Consider the following 23411-nt stretch of genomic DNA (forward strand, 5'->3'; position numbering starts at 1 on the left):
ATCACTGTTTTTTAGGTAATTATTATGTTGTGTACAAGATTGTTCCTTATGTTCTATAGATAATGGCACATGGACTCAGCTGTGGCTTATATCGGAGTACCATGAACAAGGTTCATTGTACGATTATCTTAACCGGACAACGATAACCATCGGTGGAGTAATGAAAATGGCGCTATCCATTGTCAGTGGGCTGGCTCACCTTCACATGGAAATAGTTGGTACTAGAGGTATGTCGTCTTGTTTTCTGTTGAAAGTCAATATGACCTAATTAATAACCAAGAGAAGCTGGGTTTGTGCAAAAATATAGAACTGAGAGGAACCAATGATACAGCATATAGTACATTAATACGTGGTAAGCAATCAGTTACTGTAATTAACCCAAGTGAATGTACAGAATTGTGTTATATATTTAATTAATATGTTCAGTGATTACAAAATGTATTTATTCTAGTTCAGGTAAGGCAGCACAGTGGCTAAGTGGTTAGCACGTCTGCCTATCAGCACTGGGGTCCATGGTTTGAATCCCAACCATGATGCTACCTGCTTGGAGTTTGCTTGTTCTCTATGTGCCTGCGTGGGTTTCCTCTCACAGTATCAGCTGTCCGTTTACACCCGAATGTCCTCAAATCTAAACCAGCCAGAGAGAGGGGAACAGATCCCCTTCCATTTTTCTTTTTTTGCCAGATCGGATCAGACCCGGAGGTAGCCAGGTGTAAATGGACACAAGTCCGTTTACATCCGACTGCCCAAAGAGGAAAATGGAGGGTCCGTCCGATTGGGTCCGCCTAAAAAAAATGGACAGGTGGACCGGATTGGACTCATTGCGTGAAAGGGGCCTAAATTATGCAGAAAATGTTTAAGAGAAGGGGAGGCAGATGAGAAAATAAAATCATTCTATTTATTACAGAGACCCAATTTATTACAGAGTTCAATTTTTAGGTATTGTTTTCTTATGGTTTGATGTTTATCTTTTAATCAGTTTGTAAACTTTAATAAACTTGTTAGGCCCCTTTCACACCAGTGGACCGATCGGGTCCGCCTGCCTATTTTTCAGGTGGGCCCGATCGCACCACCCAGATGACATCCACCGCCATCTGATCCGATCCAGTCCACTAAAAACAAACAGATGGGGGATACATTCTCCATCCCTCTGGCGGATTGGATCGGATGACAGTTGGATGGAAATGGACAGGTGGTCCGTTTCCATCTGACTACCCCATAGAGAACAGCGGGCTGTTTCAGTGTCCGCTTTGCATAGTGGACCAGACATGGACCTGTCATCCCCCTGCTCAGCTTGGATCAGCGGAGAGATCCTCCGCTGAGCAGGCGGATCCGCATGACAGAGTCTGTCCCATCTGAAAGGGGCCTTAGCCTGAAGAAGTTATCACCTGATCTGTTAAATGCTTGAAACACCTGTTGATAAGAGTGAGTAGACTTAAAGTGATACTAAAGGCAAATGTTTTTTTTTTTTTAAATAAAAATGAGGTTATACTTTCCCGCTTTGTGTAACAATATTGCACAGAAAGGTTGCTTTCCTCCTCTTCTGGCAGTCCCCTTCCTCCTTTGGTAACCTAGATGCTAAGAAGGCACCCACACGTGTGCGGTTCTCATCCGGGATGCGTGCATCCATAGGCACACTCTGCACCAGTAAGCCACATCCCCATTTCCTACTCATAAGAGTTTGTTTGACATTACCTTAGGGGTCAAACAGTTGCTTAAAGGGAATATAGTGCCCACATTCCTGACATGTGATGGCTCATCGTCCCCCAGTGGATAGAGAGATTGGAGCTACGTCGCCCTCTCTCTTATTGGATTACCGGCAGGACGCAGCAGTAAACTTCCCCCTCTGCAAAGATTTTATATGATGTGGTTCCATCTTTGATGTTTTCTTACATATATGATCACTCAGACTAACCATATCTACCCCTGAAAAAGAAAGTTTGAAATCCACTTATTTCGAAACGTGTTGGGTGACTTCTTGATTCCACTTGTGTTCAGAAGTATTTGGTTATCTCTGTTTCTTTATTATTTAGCATCTTGTTAGAACCACATTCAGCCTTTTTTATAGAATTGTTGTTTAATTTTAATGTGTACCAAATAAACTTTTTGTACTTCTTTTATATACCTTTGTCTATGTCCCTGAAAGTCCCATTTAGAGGTTGTGTTGTCTTTAGTGTTTCCATAAAAGTTTGGGCTTGTTCACACTTGACTAAATTTCTAACGCTCAACAAACGCTCCTATAGCATTTGTATGGCATTGGTATGGGCGTCAGACAGGCGTCAATGAACTTTAGTATGGGCATTAAAAAGACGATTTACAAGCATTAATGAGGAGTTAAAAATGCTCCCCAAACACCCTGTGGGCAGTTTTGAAGCGTTTGACGAGCGTTAAAACTGCTCCACAAACACCTATTCCATTACAGTAAATTAACTAATCTTAACGCCCCGCTACCGTGTTGTGGAAATTTTATTAAGATGTATTTAATATGTATTGTCACAGTACCTCCCAGTGTTAGTTCTCCTGCAGCCCGCTCTAAAGAGTGGACTGGGGCAGACTGACGCCAGTTGAGACCCGTTTTGGTAGTGGAAAGCTTCCTGAGGATGCAGAGAAGTGTTTGCAGAGTGGGGATATGTCCGTCAGCGAAGGGCCCTTGTGCAATGCACAGACGATCGTGGGGATGTGTTCACTCTGCAAAGACATTATTGGTTATGGGGGGGTGTAATCTCCCATCCACAGGAATGATAGAATATTCCGGGTATGCATTGTTCTCTGAACAATGCAGAATAAGGTTTCACCCCAATGGTAAAAACGGCAGTCTTTAAATTGTTATGGTCGGGGACAGCGTTCATGATTTCAGGGCCAGTCATGCGGCTTTCTTTGTCTAGCTGAAGATGATGGCTTATAGGTACAGGGGGTGGGAAATCGTACACACTGCCCCTGCCCAGACACACCCATACACCACCCTAGTCATTGTTCATTAGTTGATGTTTGTATAACTCCTCCTGTTTGAAGGAATGCCTGTGCTTGATTGGCCGATTGTGAAACCATCAAGCTCTATTGTTAAGTACTTTAAATAAACAGAACACATGCTCTCCAGGGACAGTCGAACTGTGGAGCTAAGTATGTAAGAATAGTGGTCATGTCTGGGTTACTTGAGAAGATACAGGAAACAGGGTCGTACTAAGATGCATTATACAAAAAGGCTGAAAGTGACATGGATTACGCGCAGCGTATAGTGGAATTTCCATGACAACCGCCACGCAACTGCCTGCCAGAGCATTTGCAAGGCGTTACCATAGACTTGAATGGGAGGCGGTGAAAGGCTTCAAACTCCTCCTGACTCGACACAAGGCTTCCATTTTGAAGCGACACAACGCTACGCTTAGACTGACGGCAGCAGGAGCCTGTGACTCTGCTGCCCCCAGTTTCTCTAGTGAAAGCAGGAAATGAGGGAGCCGACCGGTGCTGGAGCTGGAGATAGCACTGGTAAGTGTTTAGGGACAGAGGAGGGTAGTACAGATAGTGGGGGAATGTTTTTTATCTTAATGCTGAGTATGCATTAAGGTAAAAATATTTAGACTTTAGTACCACTTTTTTAAAATCCAAACTCTTTTTTATTAGAGCTTTAGAACAATAGAGAACACATGCATCAGTCTAATAGGGCGTACACACGGTCGGACTTTGTTCGGACATTCCGACAACAAAATCCTAGTATTTTTTCCGACGGATGTTGGCTCAAACTTGTCTTGCATACACACGGTCACACAAAGTTGTCGGAAAATCCGATCGTTCTGAACGCGGTGACGTAAAACACGTACGTCGGGACTATAAACGGGGCAGTGGCCAATAGCTTTCATCTCTTTAATTATTCTGAGCATGCGTGGCACTTTGTCCGTCGGATTTGTGTACACACGATCGGAATTTCCGACAACGGATTTTGTTGTCGGAAAATTTTATCTCCTGCTCTCCAACTTTGTGTGTCGGAAAATCCGATGGAAAATGTCCGATGGAGCCCACACACGGTCGGAATTTCCGACAACACGCTCTGATCGGACATTTTCCATCGGAAAATCCGACCGTGTGTACGGGGCATAAGACACATGTGTACAGAGATTGGATAGGAAACAGTCATTCCATACAAAACAAAAAGAATGAGCAGAAATAAATCAAATCAACAAATTTTTTTGAAAGTTAACAAAATACCCTTTCTTTCTCTTCTTGTAACATAACACATTATAGACTCAAAACAAAAATAAAACAGCTTTGTTGGGACTAAAGACCTGGGCCCTTATGACAGGGAACTACCAAAGCTTAAATTTGTACGAGTCTATCCTTCACTAACTGCGGAGGAACGGGACCAGGAGTGTCTAACCATCTCTGCCAGATGGGATTTATTTAGGCATCGCACTTCAGTGGTGATAATCTAGTTGTTCCCTTAGGCCTGGTTCACACCAGTGCATTTTCAGTTTTGCAGAAACACACTACAGTCTATTTAACAAGGTTTCCTATGGATGTAGTTCAGTTTTATGGACAGGGTCAGGGACTTTTTTCTGGTTTTTGGTTCCATAGACTTCAATGGATCAAAAACATGTATTGAATGCACCTGGAATATGCAAACTGCAACCTGCATAGGTGTGAACCAGGCCTCAGGAGGAAGGAATTAACATACTCAACCCATTGTTTTCTTAAAGGTACTGTAGATGATATCCAGTACTATGCAATCAGCTTTCTAGCAAAGTACAATAACTGGGTTAAGATAATATATTTAGTAACACTTTTATTTAGCAATGTAACCTATAAAAAAAAATGATGTGCCTTGTCCACACCATTCAGTCAGTTTCATCGTTTAATTTTCAAATCTGCAGGTTACATTTGATTGATTAGGTTTGAATAATTTAACAGTACAATTCTCAAGTACCGTAAAATATTATACCTATTTTGATTGGTGGTCAGCAGTGATGCTTAACATCTTAAACAGTACTGTTTCATTGATGTTAATTGATCCCTGTTTGTTGGGTTAGGTAAACCAGCCATTGCACACCGGGATCTCAAGTCTAAAAATATTTTGGTGAAGAAGAATGACACATGCGCCATTGCAGATTTGGGGCTGGCTGTAAAACACGACTCAATAACTAACACTATAGACATTCCACAAAACCCAAGAGTCGGGACGAAAAGGTAAGGAAGCTTCTATTTTCAAATTGTATCCCTCAGAAGGGGTGGGTGATAATAGATGATTTTATTTTATCTTGTGTTACAATATCTGCCAGATAGTGTTTTCGTTCTACTGACATTAGCATTCACAAAGCTTTTCTGGTCATCTAAATAATATCTAAAACCAAAATCTTGTTTTTTTAGTTTTTGGACTGAGTAAAGAATGGTTAAAACCATGTCAACCCATGTCCGATTTTTTACACCTGTCTCTTTTAATCAACTTTCTTTCCAGTCAGAAGTGTAAGGCCCCCTTTGCACAGGCAATCTGATCAGGTCCGCCTGTCAGTTTTTCAGGTGGACCTGATTGGACCCTCCAGTCTCCTCTATGGAGCAGCAGAAGACACCCGCTGCCAATCGATCTGATCCTGTATGCCAAAAACAGACGGATGGTGATCCTATTCACCATTCGTCTGGCAGATCGAATGGCATCGGATGGAAATGGACAGGATGGACTGTGTCCATGTCTGCTCTACATAGTGGAGCAGACACGGACATGTCATCTGCCTGCTCAGTGGGAATCAGCGGAGCGATCCTCAGCTGAAAAGTGGATTCCGCCTCACAAAGGCGCCCGTGTGAAAGGGGCCTAAGGGAAATCCCCTCTTAGTTGTCACCAGAACAAGTGTCCGTGCTTTTTAAAGTTTTCTTGTTTATTACTGTTTTGGTGTCAACACCAAATTTTGCATTTCCCCTTACTATCAGTTCCAGTGACAATAATCACCAGGATGAACGGAATGATTGAATCTCCCCAGTGGGGACACAGACAATAATAAAAACCCAACAGAGTTTCTAACCTTTTCCTACTCTGACCTTCCCTACTCTAAGTAAGGTTCTGGTCTTGCATACACTGTAAATATATTCTGTACTTAAATATGTAGACTGCTTTCACTAACCTCTCCTTCTACAATTGTCAGCAACATGGCTGTCATGGGGATCTAACAGCTTAAAGTGATTGTAAACGATCACCTTGTAAAACAACCCATTCAGTTTAAAATAGAAATGAAAGGCAAAACATTTGTGTGTGTGTATATATATATATATATATATTATAAATACCTTTTTACCCTTTTTTATAAGTGATCACATACCCTCTGTTCTCAGCTACTTGAGAGCTGGGGGGGGGGGGGGGGGGGGGACCAGCGGTACACTGAGCTTCCCAGTGAATGGCTTTGCAGCAGGGGCATGTCAGGACAAGTCTGATCATTGGAGGAGAACAGGCTGAGTTCCCAGCATAGCCAGAGAACTGACCACAGTGTGCTTTCCTGCTTAGTGTAGTCAGTTTTTATTAAGAGTGCAGAGGGACTGGCAGGAACACCAGGGATTTCACACAAAGGAAGCAATACAAAGAACAGGATACCTTCTCATACAAGTACATAGCAGCAGCCACATATGAGGAATCATGAAATGTTGGGGTAACAAACGCTTTAAGTATTTAAGTCACTGACTTAGAATTGAGTATGCACATCAGTGGTTTTGAATGTATTATTACATCACTTGCTGCATGCTTGTTCCAGGTAAGAGATTCAAAGTTCTAAACCTAGAGATAGCTGTGGTCATTTTTTCGGGGGGTTAACAATATCATCCTGTGTATTTCTCAGAGTACAGGGTTCCTGACCACTTTAATCTTTTTTTTAATTGATAAATACTTTATGTTTGAATGACAGGTTGCAATACCAATTTTCACCTATGGAGGCAATGACTGCAAATCTCATCAAATCTTAGATGGTGGATCAGATCCATCTGATACAGATCAGGGAGTGTCAATGATGGGAAGAAAGCATCCATGTTTCTGCCCTTGATTCAAAACTCTTTTAGGATAACCTAACTGCAATAAATATGATGTTGCACTGGGCTACACGGAAAACACACATTTTCCTATAAGATTAATCCCTTTATTGCTAGAATAAAAATAAATCAGCAATAAAAAGAGCTTTTAAATTTAGACTTTACTTGGCATTCCCTAAATGCAGGGCCAGATTTTCATTAGACAGAGTAGGCCTATATCCATAGGCAGCAGAGGCAAGGTGGAGGCTTTTCCCTGTATAGTTATTGGTCATCGTTATTTCCCTTTATCAGCAGAAACATAGTCATCCAATGTAAGCTTTACATGAAGTCAAAATATTCTAAGACAGGTTAGGCCTCAAGTGAGTAGCTACAGCCATAACAGACTATGTGATTGTTATGGGGACCAGAAGCATAGGGGGCCCAGAGCTGCTTGGCTATGCAAATTCATTTTCAAAGTAGAAATGGCAATTGGTAAATGTGTATATATAATTTTGGAACCTCTATATAACAGCTATGGAACAATTTGGGATTAGAGAGACAAGGGGCCTCTGAATCATTTTTCTATTGGGCACTATAACACAGTTGCTGCTATTAGCAAATGGATGGAGCTTTGAATGCCAAAGGCTGAGTACCCTACAGAGTCCAGCGATGGAAATTAATCCTCGAATAAACTTTTATGCACGTTTAAGCTAATCTTAAGTACCTAAATACAGAAAAAAAAAAAAAAAAGTTCAGTGCTCAGCTATTTATTTATAACTACTGCATTTAACATTTTTAGCAACATATCAGATAATGAGATAAGCCCCCTGGGTTCCTGCAGCTAAATTACGAACAAAACCAACATTGACATGTTTCTCTCTTAAAAATATGTGACATGTTTGTTAGAATCTTCTCTTGCCAAAACCACATCTACACTTGACTGTATGAACTGAGCTGTCGGTATGTTTTGCATTTGAGGCCACGAGAGCATCTGAGCCACCCACAAAGATTCCACTGTGTGCAAGAAGCTAGGTCTTCAGACTATTGTTATAAATTAGGAGTGTCTTTACAGGATAAGTGAAGTTTTGTGATAAAAAATATAAAAATAGACCATAATGAACACATTTACAAATTTCTTGGTGGGAAATGAGTTCATGTATAGGTGTTTCAATTGTGTAGTTAACTGCTTTAAAGCTGAACTTAACTCCCAAAATAGAGTTTATTTCTCCCAAACTCTCCCCCCTTTGCAATTGCAAATGCTGTTTTTTTTTTTCTTCATTTATATTTCTTATACATTTTTATCTGGCCCCACCACCTGCCCCTATTCTGGCTTAGGGCAGAATTATGTGTCTCTGCAGTCTCCTGGGATTCTCATGTCACATCTCCCAGGAGGCTGCAGGACCCGGCACACAGAGCGACTGTAGGACAGGCAAGAGGACCAAGATGGCGGCCCAAGACCCATGTTATGTCACCCAAACAGCGGATCATGGCTGGACAATACTGGATTCGTGTTTTGAAGATAACCCAACAAGGAGAAAAAAAATCTGGGGGGAATGTTAAGTACTGCTTTAAATATTAATACATTTAATTACAAAATCCCTGTTTTTGTTTTACAGGAGGAATGCAGAAAGCATTAAAAACCCTTCATTAGTTCTAATAATTCCTTATTCTATTAAAAAAAGGTTATTAAGGCTGGCCATTGTAACTATATGGGACCTTAGCTAGCAATAGATTTCTATAGGACAACTTAGCTAGCAGCAGATCACTATACAAGACCTTGGTTAGCAGCAGGTCACTATACTGGGCCTTTGCTAGCAGCTGGTCACTATATATAATTTTATCTATCAGGTCATTTATGGGTCCTAAGCTAGCAACAGGTCACTATATGGGACCTTACCAGGCAGCATGTCTTTATATGAGAGCAGGTCACTAGAAACAGACTTTAGCTAGTAACATTTCAATATACTGTATGGAAGCTTAGCCAGCAATAGTTGACAATGTACTGGATTTTTGCTAGCAACAGGTCACTATACCTTAGGTGACATCAGTTCACTATATGGGACCTTAGGTAACATCAGGCCACTTTATGTAAACTTAGCTAGAAATAGGTTGCTATAGGGCACCTTAGACAGCAGCTCAATAGCTGTAGGCCACTATACAGGGTCTTTGCTAGTGACAGGTAATTTTATGGGACCTTAGCTTGAAAAGATCACTATATGGGTCCTCAGCTAAAAAGAGGTCATTGTGCGCCAGCAGCGGGAAATGATATACAGAGCTTTAGCTAGGAGCAGATCACTAAACGAGACATTAAGCTGGCCATACACTGAATGATTCCTCCAGCTACGCTACACAGTTGGGATGTACAAATCTCTCATTGTGACTATTGTATTTTGAAACCCAAAACCAGTGGCATTCAATAGCTGAATGGTGGGGCTGCATCTGATTGGAGGGTGGGGGGGATAGGGCCATCCAGTAAGCAAATTCTAAAAGAACTAGCCAACATTAGAACAGTATATGGTCAGCTTTAGTTAGCAGCAGGTCACTGTACTGGGTCTTTGCTAGCAACATGTCACTATACCGGGTCCTAAGATAGCAACAGATCGCTATATGGGACCTTACCAGGCAGCAGATCTTTATATGAGAGCTTATCTACCAGCAGGTCACTAGAAACTGACCTTAGCTAGTAACATGCCAATATATGGGAGCATAGCCAGCAATAAGCCACAGTGTAATACTTTACCTTGCAACAGGTCACTGTACGGGAGCTTAGCTAGCAACTGGTCATTATATGGGACCTTAGCTAGCAGCAGAAGACATGGGGACTGGTTGTTCCTCAATCCTGCAGATTGTCCTAGCATGTCATAAAGAGTAGAACCTGTGCAACAAATTCACCTGGATAGAAACATTAATTGTATTACTGTGAAAAAATAGATGTTACATCATAATCCGATGTCTTGATTGTAAATATAATCACTCAATCAACAATGCTTTTAGTCAATATTCCTACAAAGAGCTTGTTTGTTCTCCTCATTGTGCTTGTCTTTTTTCAATAGGTATATGGCCCCGGAATTATTGGACGATTCTATAAATATGTATCATTTTGAGTCATTCAAATGTGCAGACATTTACTCCCTGGGCCTTGTGTACTGGGAAATTACCCGGAGATGCTCTGTAGGCGGTGAGGGCTTATTATTTTTATTTCAAGTGGAATTGCCTTTATTGTTTTTATTAACTTGTTCCTGTTGTTTCTTGTGTGGCTCATAAAAAACAATTTGTGATGCAGCCTACTTTAATATACAAACATAAAAAACAGGCCCTTGACCTTTCAGCTTGGAATGTCACAACATTTTATTGTCCTGTTAGCTGACGACAAATGGATGTTTTTGTTTTCTTGCTTTATATATGCATCATAGCCTTTAGTCCTTGGTGTAACAGAATAGAGTGTTCCCCATTAATAAAGGACTTTAATCAAATAAAAATGCAGAATGTTTTTTTTAGCATAAGAAGCTGGTGAAACCATTAAAAATACCTGATGCGTGTAAATTGCTTCCATTACTTGCAATGGAAAAGCAGTTAATATTCAGCAGGAAACCAACAACCTGAAGTTTTTTTTTCTGTGCCCACCCCATTCACTGCATCATGTTGATGTTAGCATAGCTTACTCAGAGCAGAATTCAGAAAACAGGTATTGCATGATGGGAGAAAATGTTGTTTTCCTGCTTTAGTCCTGGTCAGTTATTGTTCCACAGCAAAGAAGTGTTGGCCACACACAGAACTGGAAAGAAGCAATCTTCTTAATAATGATTCATCAGGGATTTGAGCTAATGGGTTAATATGTATGTGTAACCATACCAACTCTATGGTTATGGGGTAGCTAACATAACATATAAATAAATTTAAAAATAAAATTACATAGAGAGAACAGCAGACACATTAAAGAGAAATAATTACAAGAAAACCTATGATGGGAGCCAGAAAAGTAATCAATGAAATATAAGAATGTTAAGAATCTCTATGAGGCTTGTGCACACAAGTATTTTACACCAGTTGCAGTGTTTTAGTAAAGCACAGTTGGCTTGAGGTCTAAAGACAAATCTGTGACAGACCTAGCCGGGACAGAGGCTTTTGGAGGGGACTGAATGCCAGCCTCTTGCCGACCGATTATGGGCCGTGGCATTTGGGGGAACGGTGCTCGTTGTGAGCTGTATGCCTGGGGACCCTGGAAGAAATATTACTTTGGATTCAAGTCCATGTTCCCCCAAAACACAAAACTCTGGGAACCCCGTATGTGCCATATTATAGATAGTGACTGCTTCACAATGTTGTGTGTATATATATTGTGCGTTGTCTCATGCTGTTGTGTACTGCTTGCTGTGCTGGTTTGGGGTGGGGCTGTATTCCAATGTTCTATTGTGTCTGCCTTGGATCACAGGATGTGTATCTCTATGGAGGGAGGGGGGATTCCTCCAGCAGCCCCCTGCTGATAAGACTGTGTACTGATGAGAAGTTTGAACACACCTGACCTGTGTGTCTATTGTCATTGGATGGTTTAACCCGCCCTCTTTTCAAAGAGTGGGGGGAAAGAGTCTCTGAGTTATTTTATCTGTTGTGTCCATGTGTGAAAATAAATGAGTTGATTCCTGTTTGACCCTCAAGACAGAGCATCGTGTCTCGTACTTGGGGGAGAATTATTTGTATGGGTTCCTAGTTCGGCTGATGGAAGTGTTCGGTAGCTGCCTTTGTGTTTGGGTATGGAATGTCCTAAACGACTTTAACCCCTTTCATACTCGGGGTGTCGTTCCAAAATCCATTTGGCTATGCATGGAATCACACTTACCCTAGGTTCACACCTATGCCTTTTTAGTGTGTTTTTCAGTTTGCAGAAACGCACTAAAGTCCATTTAACATGGCTTCCTATTGTACAAGTTCACACCTATGCGTTTTGCGTCCGGCGCGTTTTTGGAAAGGGTTTGGGGCTTTTTTCCCACGATTTGCGGGTAATACACTTTAATGGAACCACACCAGAAACGCAAGTGTTGTGTTTGTGATGCAATTTTTGATGTGTTTCGCGTTTTTTTTTAAACACTGTATATAGCTGGTTGCTAAGCAGGGGGCCAGAAAGCTGGCTGCCGCTTCCTTAACAACCGATGAATCTTCAGCCGTCAGCAGGGTTTCCCACTTACAGCTGAATGTAAAGCAAAAAAAAAATTGCGAAAAAGCGGCGTGGGGTTCGCTCCCCAGGGAGCACTCCCTCTCCTGAACCATATCAGGCCACATGCCCTCAACATGAGGGGGGTGGGTGCTTTGAGGCAGGGGGGCCCTGCCCCCCCAAAGTACCTTGCCCCATGTTGATGGGGACAAGGGTCTATTCCCAAAAACCCTGGCTGGTGGTTGTTAGAGTCTTTAAGAAGGGGGCACTCAGATTCTGCCCCTTCCTATGTGAATAGGTAGGGGTTCATCGTACCCCTACCCATTCACCTCAAAAAGCAGTGAATTGTAAAAAAAGTCCAACAAAACAGTTTTTGACAAGTCCTTTTGTTTAATAAAATAGCTATGAGCTGTCTTCTCCTGGTGCTGTCGACTTCTCCCTCCGCCGTCTTCTCCCCGCCACTGTCTCTTCCGCCGCCGTTTTCTCCCCGAGCCGTCTTTTCCCGCTGTTGTCTCTTCCCGGTGCTGTCTTCTCCCCGAGCTGTCTGCTTCCGTGCCGCCAGTTACCCGCTAAAAAAAAAAGCAGTTCTTCTTTTTTGCCTGTCTTCCTCCATTGTGTTGTCGCCTGCTGTGTGGCATCTCTTATATAGCCATGGGGCGAGGCATCCGACGACATCATCCGGAGAGCCCACCTCTTGTGATGTCACAAGAGGCGGGCTCTCCGGGTGACGTCTTCAACAGATACAGGGCCTTGAAAAAGTATTTATACCCCTTGAAATTTTCCGCATTTTGTCATGTTACAACTAAAAATGGAGGCAACGAAGTTGGGCGGACGTTCACCTTCCAGCAAGACAGCGACCCTAAACATACAGCCAGAGCTACAATGGAATGGTTTAGATCAAAGCATATTCATGTGTTAGAATAGTCCAGTCAAAGTCCAGACCTAAATCAAATTGAGAATTGGTGGCAAGACTTGAAAATTGCTGTTAACAGACACTCTCCATTAAATCTGACAGAGCTTGAGCTATTTTCCAAAATAGAATGGGCAACAATTTCACTCTCTAGATGTGCAAAGCTGGTAGAGACATACCCAAAAAGGCTTGAAGCTGTAATTACAGCGAAAGGTGGTTCTACAAAGTATTGACTCAATGGGGTTGCATACAAATGCACGCCACACTTTTCACATATTTATTTGTAAAAAATGTTGAAAACCATTTATCATTTTCCTTCCACTTCACAATTCTGTGCCACTTTGTGTTGGTCTATCACATAAAATCACAATAAAATACGTTTACATTTTTTGTTGTAACATGATAAAATGTGGAACATTTCAAGGGGTATGAATACTTTTTCAAGGCACTGTAGTTGGTTTTGGGTAATGAATGGTCCTGTAGCAGGAGTCTCTGGTGCCTTTCATTAGGGCTCTCTGCAGGACCTTCTTTCTCCTCACCACCTCTAGTTTCGACATCACCTTCCTCTACCCGCTGGAGCTAGGAGCATGACTCCTGGACCTAAGTCACATTGAGCTGTTTAAGTTTAATAGCTTTGGCTGGGTGTGGACAGATTATGTAAGACAGAAGAAGATCCTGGCTTACGTCCAACCTGATTTAAGGATCTGTTCCAAAATGCAGTATTTGAATGGATTTAACGTAACAGCATAAGTCCAGCTATTTGAAGGTTGTAAACTAAAAAGTAATCTGTATTTTGACCTGTATTTTCATGCTGGCAGGTGTTGTGGATGAATACCAATTGCCTTACTATGATATGGTGCCTTCTGATCCATCATTGGAGGACATGAGAAAGGTTGTTTGTGAGCAGAAACTTCGACCCAACATTCCAAACCAGTGGCAAAGCTTTGAGGTATTACATTTCTGTATTCAAATATGCATCTTCTCTTTCAATGTAAAATTTAAGAGCAAGGTTCTCTACCTTCATAGATCACCATAATACTGATTATTTGCTTTGGTTGCCTTCAAGAGCTTGTTGCCTTTCACTAATTATTATTATTATACCAGATTTATTTAGCACCAAGAGTTTGCACAGAAAAGGCATTCAGTTCTAATACAAGAGGGTTAAGAGGGCCCTACTTGTGAGCATACAATCAAAATCAAGAGTCAACTGATACAAAAAGTAATAACTATGGGGGGTTGATGGAGAACATAACATTCCAATTTTTGGGTAAAGGTATAATAGGCTTCCCCAAAGAGAGGAGTTCTAGAAATTTGGAGGTAAACCGGAGCAAGGATTGAGTCTTAAGTTATTTGGACAAAGAGGGGTTCTGTGAAGGTTTTTTTGGTATGAGGGTGACCAGTGCATATTTTTGAGGAATGGGGTATATGTCAGAAGATTGGGAGATATTTAAAATGTGACCTAGGAGTATAGAATAGAGTGAGGCAGAAAGCAGAGTAGTTGTGAAGGGAATAAAGGTACAGGGTGCAGGTGTTTATGTGGACATCAGACAAAAGTATGGCAATCTCCGTCGTGTCAACAGGATCAAAGAAAGTGTTGAATGTGTTGGTTGACATGATATCTTAGGTGGGGGGAGTGGATATGAGGACAGTGGGGATCTTGTCACTATTTGCATTAGTTTTTATTTTGAAGTGATTGCCAATTTCCCGGGCAGTGAGTGAATTAGTGGGTGAAGGTGGTGGGGAACGCAGCAGGAAGTAGCAGTTTTGTAATCTTTACAGTTTTCTCAGTAAGATGGACGTTTTACTTTAAAGCCAAACTCCAACTACAAATTGTTTTATTGGTTTTATTTTTATTTATGTTTCTTAGGTTTTTAAAAACCCTCTCAGGTTATTATTTTAGAGTTGATACTGAAATTTGTACAGATTTAAATTTGGACTTAATTTCATTATTTTATTCGGTGTAGTTTTTTGGTGGTTAGGTTTACCAAATAGCTGAGGCTTAAAAAAAACAGATTTAACGACCGCCCACTGTATATATACATTGGCACTTTAAAGATGGATATCTCAGCTGCTGCCACAACCGAGGTATCCATCTTTTCAGTGGGCGGTTCTGTTTATGATAATGGTGGTCTCTGTGGGGGATACGCCGCAAGATTACTGCTATTGGCGGCGGGAGAAGGGCCCCCCCATCCCAGCGCTCTCCCGTGCCCTTCACCGCTTACCAGAGCCGTTGGTAGTGGCGGAGGTGATCCGGTCCTTCTCCTTCCTTGGCATGGATACGAGTGAGGGCAAGATGGCCCCCACCCGTCTCCATACCATAGCAGGGCGGAAGCGACGTCAAAACGTCATTTCCGCCCTTTTGTTGTCATTTTTTCAAATGACAATTTTTTTTTTTTTTTTAATTGCATTTAAGTCCGGTTATGAGATCTGAGGACTTTTTGACCCCAGATCTCATATTTAAGAGGACCTGTCATGCTTTTTTCTATTACAAGGAATGTATACATTCTACTAAAGTAAAATAAATAAGGAAAAAATAATTTTTTAAAGAGCCCTGTCCCGACGAGCTCACGCGCAGAAGCGAACACATACATGAGCAGCACCCGCATATGAAAACGGTGTTCAAACCACACATGTGAGGTATCGGCGCGATCGTTAGAGCGAGAGCAATAATTCTAGCTATAGACCTCCTCTGTAACTCAAAACATGCAACCTGTAGAATTTTTTAACTGTCGTCTATGGAGATTTTTAAGGGTAAAAGTTTGACGCTATTCCACGAGCGGGCACAATTTTGAAGCGTGACATGTTGGGTATCAATTTACTCGGCGTAACATTATCTTTCACAATATAAAAAAATTGGGCTAACTTTACTGTTGTCTTATTTTTTAATTCAAAAAGTGAAAAAAAAAGTGCGCTTGTAAGACTACTGCGCAAATACAGTGTGACAAAAATTATTGCAATGACCGCCATTTTATTCTCTAGAGTGTTAGAAAAAAATTTATAATGTTTGGGGGTTCTAAGTAATTTTCTAGCAAAAAAACTTGTTTTTAACTTGTAAACACTGAGTCTGAAAAACAGGCTTGGTCCTTAAGTGGTTAAAAAATGATCAAATATAAAAATGGACAATCTCTTGAAGGTGTTGAAATGATCAATATAATATATTAAGCTGAAGGACAATGTAGCAGCCTTGCATGGCATTAAATGTAGCCACTCATAATACCCCCCCCCCCCCCCGTGTAGCAGGCACCCTTCCAGCCCAGCCCTCTTAATTACAATGAAAAAACACAGTTGAGAGGGAGAATCTGCTACTGCTGAAAGGGTACTTTTTGAATGAAGCTAAATATTATATTTTTGTGCTATATGTTATAACATAATAATTTATTATTTATCTATTTACTGTGAAATTACTGGTTTGAAGTTATAACTTCAAGCCTCAAACTTCAGTAATTTGTCCGTTAAGCCACCCGCTTGAGTTCAGTTTTTGAAAATATAGTAAATTACCTTAAAAACAATATATAATAATCATTTGTATATTACAGTACTTACCTATGGTAATTAACCACTTGCCACCCAGGCCAATTCTGACACTTCTCCCCTACATGTAAAAATCATCATTTTTTTTTGCTAGAAAATTACTCAGAACCCCTAAACATTATATATAATTTTTTTAGTAGAAACCCTAGGGAATAAAGTGGTGGTTGTTGCAACATTTTATGTCGCATGGTATTTTTGCGCAGCAATTTTTCAAACATGTTTTTTTTTTTCATAAATATAAAAAAAAACAGTAAAGATTTTTATTGTATAATGTGAAAGATGATGTTACACCGAGTAACTAGATACCTAACATGTGATGCTTTAAAATTGCGCACACTCGTGGAATGGTGCCAAACCTCAGTAGTTGAAAATCTCCATAGGCGATGCTTTAAATTTTTTTTACAGTTTACATGTTTAGAGTTACAGAGGAAGTCTAGTGCTAGAATTATTGCGCTCGCTCTAACGTTTGCGGCGATACCTCACATGTGGGGTACTAGCCAGTGCCTCACCGGCCACTGACCTCACCTGCACGTCCCTGCAGTACTTAATAAGATTGGAGCAATCCGGAATGGTATAATTTGGGCAGGAGGTAGTGTGAGCAGAGCGTGGCATTCCAGGATAGGCTGACAGATTGGCACCAAAGTGTTTAAACAGTTTTTGGGATCATAGACTGTGCAGTTTGGGTTTTCATAGATCTGTCTGGCAATCTGTGATGACCGTTCCCTTTATATCTTGTCTTGCTTTTATATTCCCTCAAAGGGACACAAATTTATGTGAAATCAGGTTCATGGACAGCTATGAATATTTGACAGAATTATTTACTTTTTCCAGGTCTATCCAAAATGAAACAAGAAAAAAAACATTTGGACTGGAGCTGAATATTATCAGTTTATTGGCAGTATGCTTATTGTTCGCCTAAACAAATTCACTGATGTGCTTAATGTAAATATTTCTTTCTCTAGGCCCTTCGTGTGATGGGACGGATAATGCGTGAGTGTTGGTACGCCAATGGCAAAGCTCGTTTGACTGCCCTACGTATAAAAAAGACGCTCTCTCAGCTGTGTGTGGATGAAGACTTTAAGCTGTAATTGTGTGTTTATAAGACTACAACAGTCACACTTTTATGTGGAATTGTTGGTAGCTGTGTTTGCTCTACCTCAGAAGTGACAAGTGCCAGACCAGAACACTAAGAACCAAACGCTTCTTAGTTACATTGGTTTGCTAAAGACTTTGCTGACTGGCCTTTTTTACAAGGCTTAAACTGTATATATTAAAGTTGGCAGGAAAGAGAATTTATATATATAAAAATATATATTCAGATATATTTTAAACAGGAAAATGCTACATTGATATAACTACAGTCTTATATGCTTAGAGCAGAATGCCACTAAATGCTACTTGTATACAAAGAACCCACAAAACACATAATTATAGGGAAATGTCATTCTTTTTGAGGGGCGAGCATGTTTTGTGGTATCTCCCCACCTCCATATGCAAGGACCCTGGGGGGGAAATGTGAATTTATGCTGCTCGGTGTGGCTGTTCCCTCTTGGGAACTCATAAGCAAGCAAAGGGTCAATTCACTAAAGCAGAACACCGGAGATATTTTCATTACTGTGTACTATATCTAAATATATACAATCAAAAATGGTTACATTGCATTACCAACTATTGACTAAATGTCACGCTTACCCCTAATGCAGGTGGTCAGACACTATAGCTGACTACTGTGTTCTTCACCTATAGCAGCCTCCTTTTCCATAAGGCAAGCAGGCCTACCAGTACTTGGTTGCCCCCAGGACTTATACACAATGCTATAGTACACGGCTATCCCACCAGGGCATGTGCAAACTGAGCAAAGAAAACAGGTACTTGTGGTTGGCATACAGGCAGAGTGGTTCACTGACAGTCCAGGTACAAGGCATGCAGAGTTCAGAGAATAGTCGTTATCCAGTCCAAGTTCATACACAGGGAAATCCAATCTAGCAAAGCAGGGCAGACAGACAGACAGACAGACGGGGGGGTTTGATCAGATATTACACATGTTATCACTCTCTATCACAAGCATGAGACTGAAGATTTGGCTGGCTTAAAACGGGTTTGGTTTCCACCCAGAGACTGACCACATTAATCACCTTGCAGGTGGACAAAGACAGGGAGGATGCCATAGCCAAAACTAGTATGCTGGAATACAGAGCATGAGCGCTAGATACTCCGGACACTACTTACCACGTCCACATTATGTTAGCAATTTTTGAGGGAATTTTGTATCTAAACCTCAATTTGCAAAGAATATCGCTCAGTTTATTGCTCTTTAGGTATCTTCCCAGATGGCAAGCAGTTGTGCTGCAAGTTTGAAAACGACTTGCTAAGCAATTGCTAGACTTGCACAATTTTGTTGCACAATTGCAGCAAGTCCATATTGCATGACTCCAGATCAACTTTCTTTACAAACATTCTGCAAGTCTGCTGTAAGTTTTGGTTAAGTTATGTTGTGCAATAGTCATCCCACCGCAGGGGTCACTGTGACTGAATTTTCAAGGGGTAGACATGCAGAGCTCTTGCTGCAACTTTGCTCTTGCTAGAGACTTGCCATGCAAATTTGCTACAAATTAGAAAAATGTCAACTAGAACTTGTGCTTCAAGTGTTCTGTAATGCCCCGTACACACTGCCGGATTTTCCAACGGAAAATGTGTGATAAGACCTTGTTGTCGGAAATTCCGACCGTGTGTAGGCTCCATCACACATTTTCCATCAGATTTTCCGACACACAAAGTTTGAGAGCTTGCTATAAAATTTTCCGACAACAAAATCCGTTGTCGGAAATTCCGATCGCGTGTACACAAATCCGACGGACAAAGTGCCACGCATGCTCAGAATAAATAAAGAGATGAAAGCTATTGGCCACTGCCCCGTTTATAGTCCCGACGTACGTGTTTTACGTCACCGCATTTAGAACGATTGGATTTTCCGACAACTTTGTGTGACCGTGTGTATGCAAGACAAGTTTGAGCCAACATCCGTCGGAAAAAATCCTAGGATTTTGTTGTCGGAATGTCCGAACAAAGTCCGACCGTGTGTACGGGGCATAAGTGTACAACTTGCCAGTGAAAAAGTGCAGCAAGTTAACAGACTTACAATTCAACACTGCCACAAATGTGTGGCAAGTTATCCTTGCTATCTGTGTTAAAGGCTTTCACTTTGTATACTGTTTTAATAAAAGCCCCTGCTCTGTTTTGTTTTATTATAGACTGCCAAAAGCGCACAAATGTAAAAAAAAAGTTACTTTTTTAAAAATTACTTTATTTATTTACTTAATTTTTATTAAATACTGCAATTGTATCTGACATTTACAGTATAAAACAGATGAACATTGCCATCTTAGGCTGTAGTGGCATCTATACTGTCAACTGCAGACTGAAGGCTTATTTTGTCAATAAAACTTCTGGTCTGCAGATGATCACTATGTTATACAGATCATCGTGATCATATGATCATTAAGCATTTTAACTTGTTCCTGATCATCAGTGGGGATCAAAGCTATAAGTGAACCCTGGGATTGAGAGACACTAGTAGCACAAAATGGATGTTTATTAATGTGTTTCCAGCATGCATCATCGTACTGAGAATTTTTTAGATAATGACAGGGGGGAGGGGGTTAAGTGTTTATTTATTGGAAAAAAAGCATTGTATTGACCATTCGGATGAGAAATGGTAAGATAAAATAACAAACTCAATGACACAGTTTAGTGAATTGACCCTTATGTTGGAACCAGGCAAGGAAAACTCAGCTCCCATGAGCTGATGCTCAAATGAACATAATACTCATTTAAACTTGAAGCTGACCTGTCATCTTAAAATGAGCCAATTTAACCTCCACACTGTCCTAAGGTCGGGAGTTGTTACGCTCTCAGTTGACTTGAAGAAGCACCTGCTCATGGCTCCCTCTGGTAATAGGACATTTGGTGTCAACTGAAGGGCAGGATTAGTGTTCAGGCCAAGCCCCCTGACTGGCCAACTCCATCTGAATATCGCTCTTCAGCAAAAGCCATGTGATCTAATTCTGGAGGGAGTCTAGAGAGGTAGACTCTTCTGGGCATGATACCATTTTTGTTCGTAATTAAGATGCTAGAATTCTCAGGTGGGTTGGGTTAGACTTATTTGCAAACCATAGGCCTGCATATGTAATTGTTGTTAAAGACTATTTCTCCATTGTTCATTGAGGGATACAGCATGTGTGGTTTATATCAGTGGTTCTCAACCTTAGTCCTCAAGTATCCCCAACAGGCCATGTTTGCAGGTTTTCCTTTATCTTGCACAGGAGCTTTAAAATAGAGTCAATGGCTTGGCATTTTGGACAGGTATTTTATCTAATAGAAATTCCCAAAACATGGCCTGTTGGGAGTACTTGAGGACTGAGCTTGAGAACCGCTGGTTTATACCACCTTCTGTAGATATCAGTATAACCCACACGTAATAAATATCATGTTGTGTCCGTTAATGAATATAAGATAAAAGGATTTTACAGTGAGTGAAAAAAAAAAAAAAAAAAACATTCTTTGGGATTATTAAAGAAAGTGATTGTATTTTATTTAAGGGAACTGTTTTAAAAATTCAATTAGTATTTCATACCTTATGTGTGTTTTTTATATTTAGTTATTGCACTATGTTTGGGCACTTGCAGGACTGATTTTTGGAATAGATATATGAAAGGCAATGCTGGATTGTGTTTTATATACAAACATATGCAGTGGGGAATATAATTATTTGACCCCCTGCAGATTTTGTAGGTTTGCCCACTTACAAAGAAATGAAGGTCTATATTTTTTATCATAGATGTATTTTAAATGATAGAGACAGAATATCAACCAAAAATCCGGAAAAAAACACATGACACAAATGTTATAAATTGAGTTGCAGTTCAGTGAATAAAATAAGTATTTGTTCCCCCAAGCAAAACATGACTTAGTACTTGGTGGAGAAACCCTTGTTGGCAAGCACAGAGGTCAGATGTTTCTTGTAGTTGGTTACCAGGTTTGCACACCTCTCAGGAGGGATTTTGGTCCACTCTTCTTTACAGATCTTGTCTAAATCCTTAAGGTTTCTTGGCTGTCGCTTGGCAGCTCATAATTACATAGTAGGTGAGGTTGAAAAAAGACACAAGTCTATCAAGTCTAACCCATGTGTGTGATTATATGTCAGTATTACATTGTATATCCCTGTATGTTGCGGTCATTCAGGTGCTTATCTAATAGTTTTTTGAAACTATCGATGCTCCCCGCTGAGACCTCCGCCTGTGGAAGGGAATTCAACATCCTTGCCGCTCTTACAGTAAAGAACCCTCTACATAGTTTACGGTTAAACCTCTTTTCTTCTAATTTTAATGAGTGGCCACAAGTCTTGTTAAACTCCCTTCTGAAAAAAGTTTTATCCCTATTGTGGGGTCACCAGTACAGTATTTATAAATTGAAATCATATCCCCTCTCAAGCGTCTCTTCTCCAGAGAGAATAAGTTCTGTGCTCGCAACCTTTCCTCATAACTAATATCCTCCAGACCCTTTATTAGCTTAGTTGCCCTTCTTTGTACTCGCTCCATTTCCAGTACGTCCTTCCTGAGGACTGATATATTAGGGCTGTGGAAAAAAACGATTTAAATCTTGAATCGAGAGGGCAAATCGATTAAAAATTTAAGCAAAATTTTTTTCACTGCGCCGGTCCTGAGGCGCTGCGGGCATGAGTTTCTAGGCGAGCCCGCGGCTCCGGGCTAGTCCGCGGCTTCGGCCGGATGACGCGGACTAGGCCAAAGCCATGGCCTCGTCTAAATCTCCTGCCTGCAGCTCACCAGGACTGGCGCTGACACCGCACCAGTCCTGAGGAGCTGCGGGCAGGAGTTTTTAGGTGAGGTCGTGACTTCGGCCTAGTCCGCGAGGCCAGACGCCGCGGACTAGGCCGAAGCCGCGGCCTCGCCTAAAAACTCATGCCCACAGCTCCTCAAGACCGGCGCGGTGTCCAAAAAAAAAAATAAAACTCGATTCGCATCGTGAATCGAGTTTTTTTTAAGAAAATCTCCCAGCCCTAATATATATATATATATATATATATATATATATATATATATATCACCGGCCCACACAGGACCAAAATACTTATTTGATTTTGATACAACTTATTTTGTTCAAAGCCAGCTCTGCTTACTTTGTCCAGTATGAGAACAGGATGTGTGTAGGCTGTAGGAACATTAGCTTTTTTTTATTAAAACAGGCCAGTGTGATGTCAAGACATCCACAAGGTGTCACACCAGCCAACAAATAAACTCTTGGACCCACCAGAGTCTGTAGGCTGGTGTAGAATTGCCAGAGAAATTAGGTTACCAGTCTGGGACAAATGAATGGAGTATGAAGATCATTGCCATTAAAGGCTCGGTTTTCGTTTTTTCTTTTTTCACCGGATAGAGCTGAAATAGCAAAACCTTTTTTTTTTTTTTTTTTTTTTTTTTAATAAACTCTACTTGAGTCTTGACAATCTGCTTCCTTTTGCTCATTCATGTAGAAAGGGGCAGAGAACTGCATTGCACCTGGGCACCTTCAATCTCATATTTAAAGGGTCAGTCCCTCTTCCACCAAAAAATATTACTGTTATAGGTAGATGCAAGTGGAATCTCACTCTGGCTTCTTATATAATTTGAAACTCTTAAGGTTTGACATCATATTATATGGTTTTGGTAAATCTGAAGACAAAAATCTGCAGAAAATCTAATAGTGTGTATGGGCTCCTAAGGCCTGTACACACGATACAAAAATCGGATGGAAAAATTTGTACGACGAGCTGTCTACCGATTTTTGGAT

The 23411-nt window shown here is 40.9% G+C and overlaps 1 protein-coding gene across 2 annotated transcripts in view; it reads left to right on the forward strand.

Annotated features, from left to right (window-relative positions):
* Positions 1-22390, forward strand: part of ACVR1C (activin A receptor type 1C) — a 128942-nt gene extending 106552 nt beyond the window's left edge. The window contains exons 5-9 of one of the 2 annotated variants that reach the window (XM_073634126.1): positions 60-227; positions 5022-5178; positions 10029-10153; positions 13853-13983; positions 17528-22390. In XM_073634126.1, coding sequence (XP_073490227.1) covers positions 60-227; positions 5022-5178; positions 10029-10153; positions 13853-13983; positions 17528-17653 — 707 coding nt within the window. In that variant the 3' untranslated portion in view covers positions 17654-22390. The remainder of the gene's footprint in view (positions 1-59; positions 228-5021; positions 5179-10028; positions 10154-13852; positions 13984-17527) is intronic. The other variant, XM_073634124.1, reaches the window with a different exon arrangement.
* The last annotated feature ends 1021 nt before the right edge of the window (positions 22391-23411 follow it).

This window comes from Aquarana catesbeiana, linkage group LG06 (assembly GCF_042186555.1).
Source record: "Aquarana catesbeiana isolate 2022-GZ linkage group LG06, ASM4218655v1, whole genome shotgun sequence".
Lineage (NCBI taxonomy): Eukaryota > Metazoa > Chordata > Amphibia > Anura > Ranidae > Aquarana > Aquarana catesbeiana.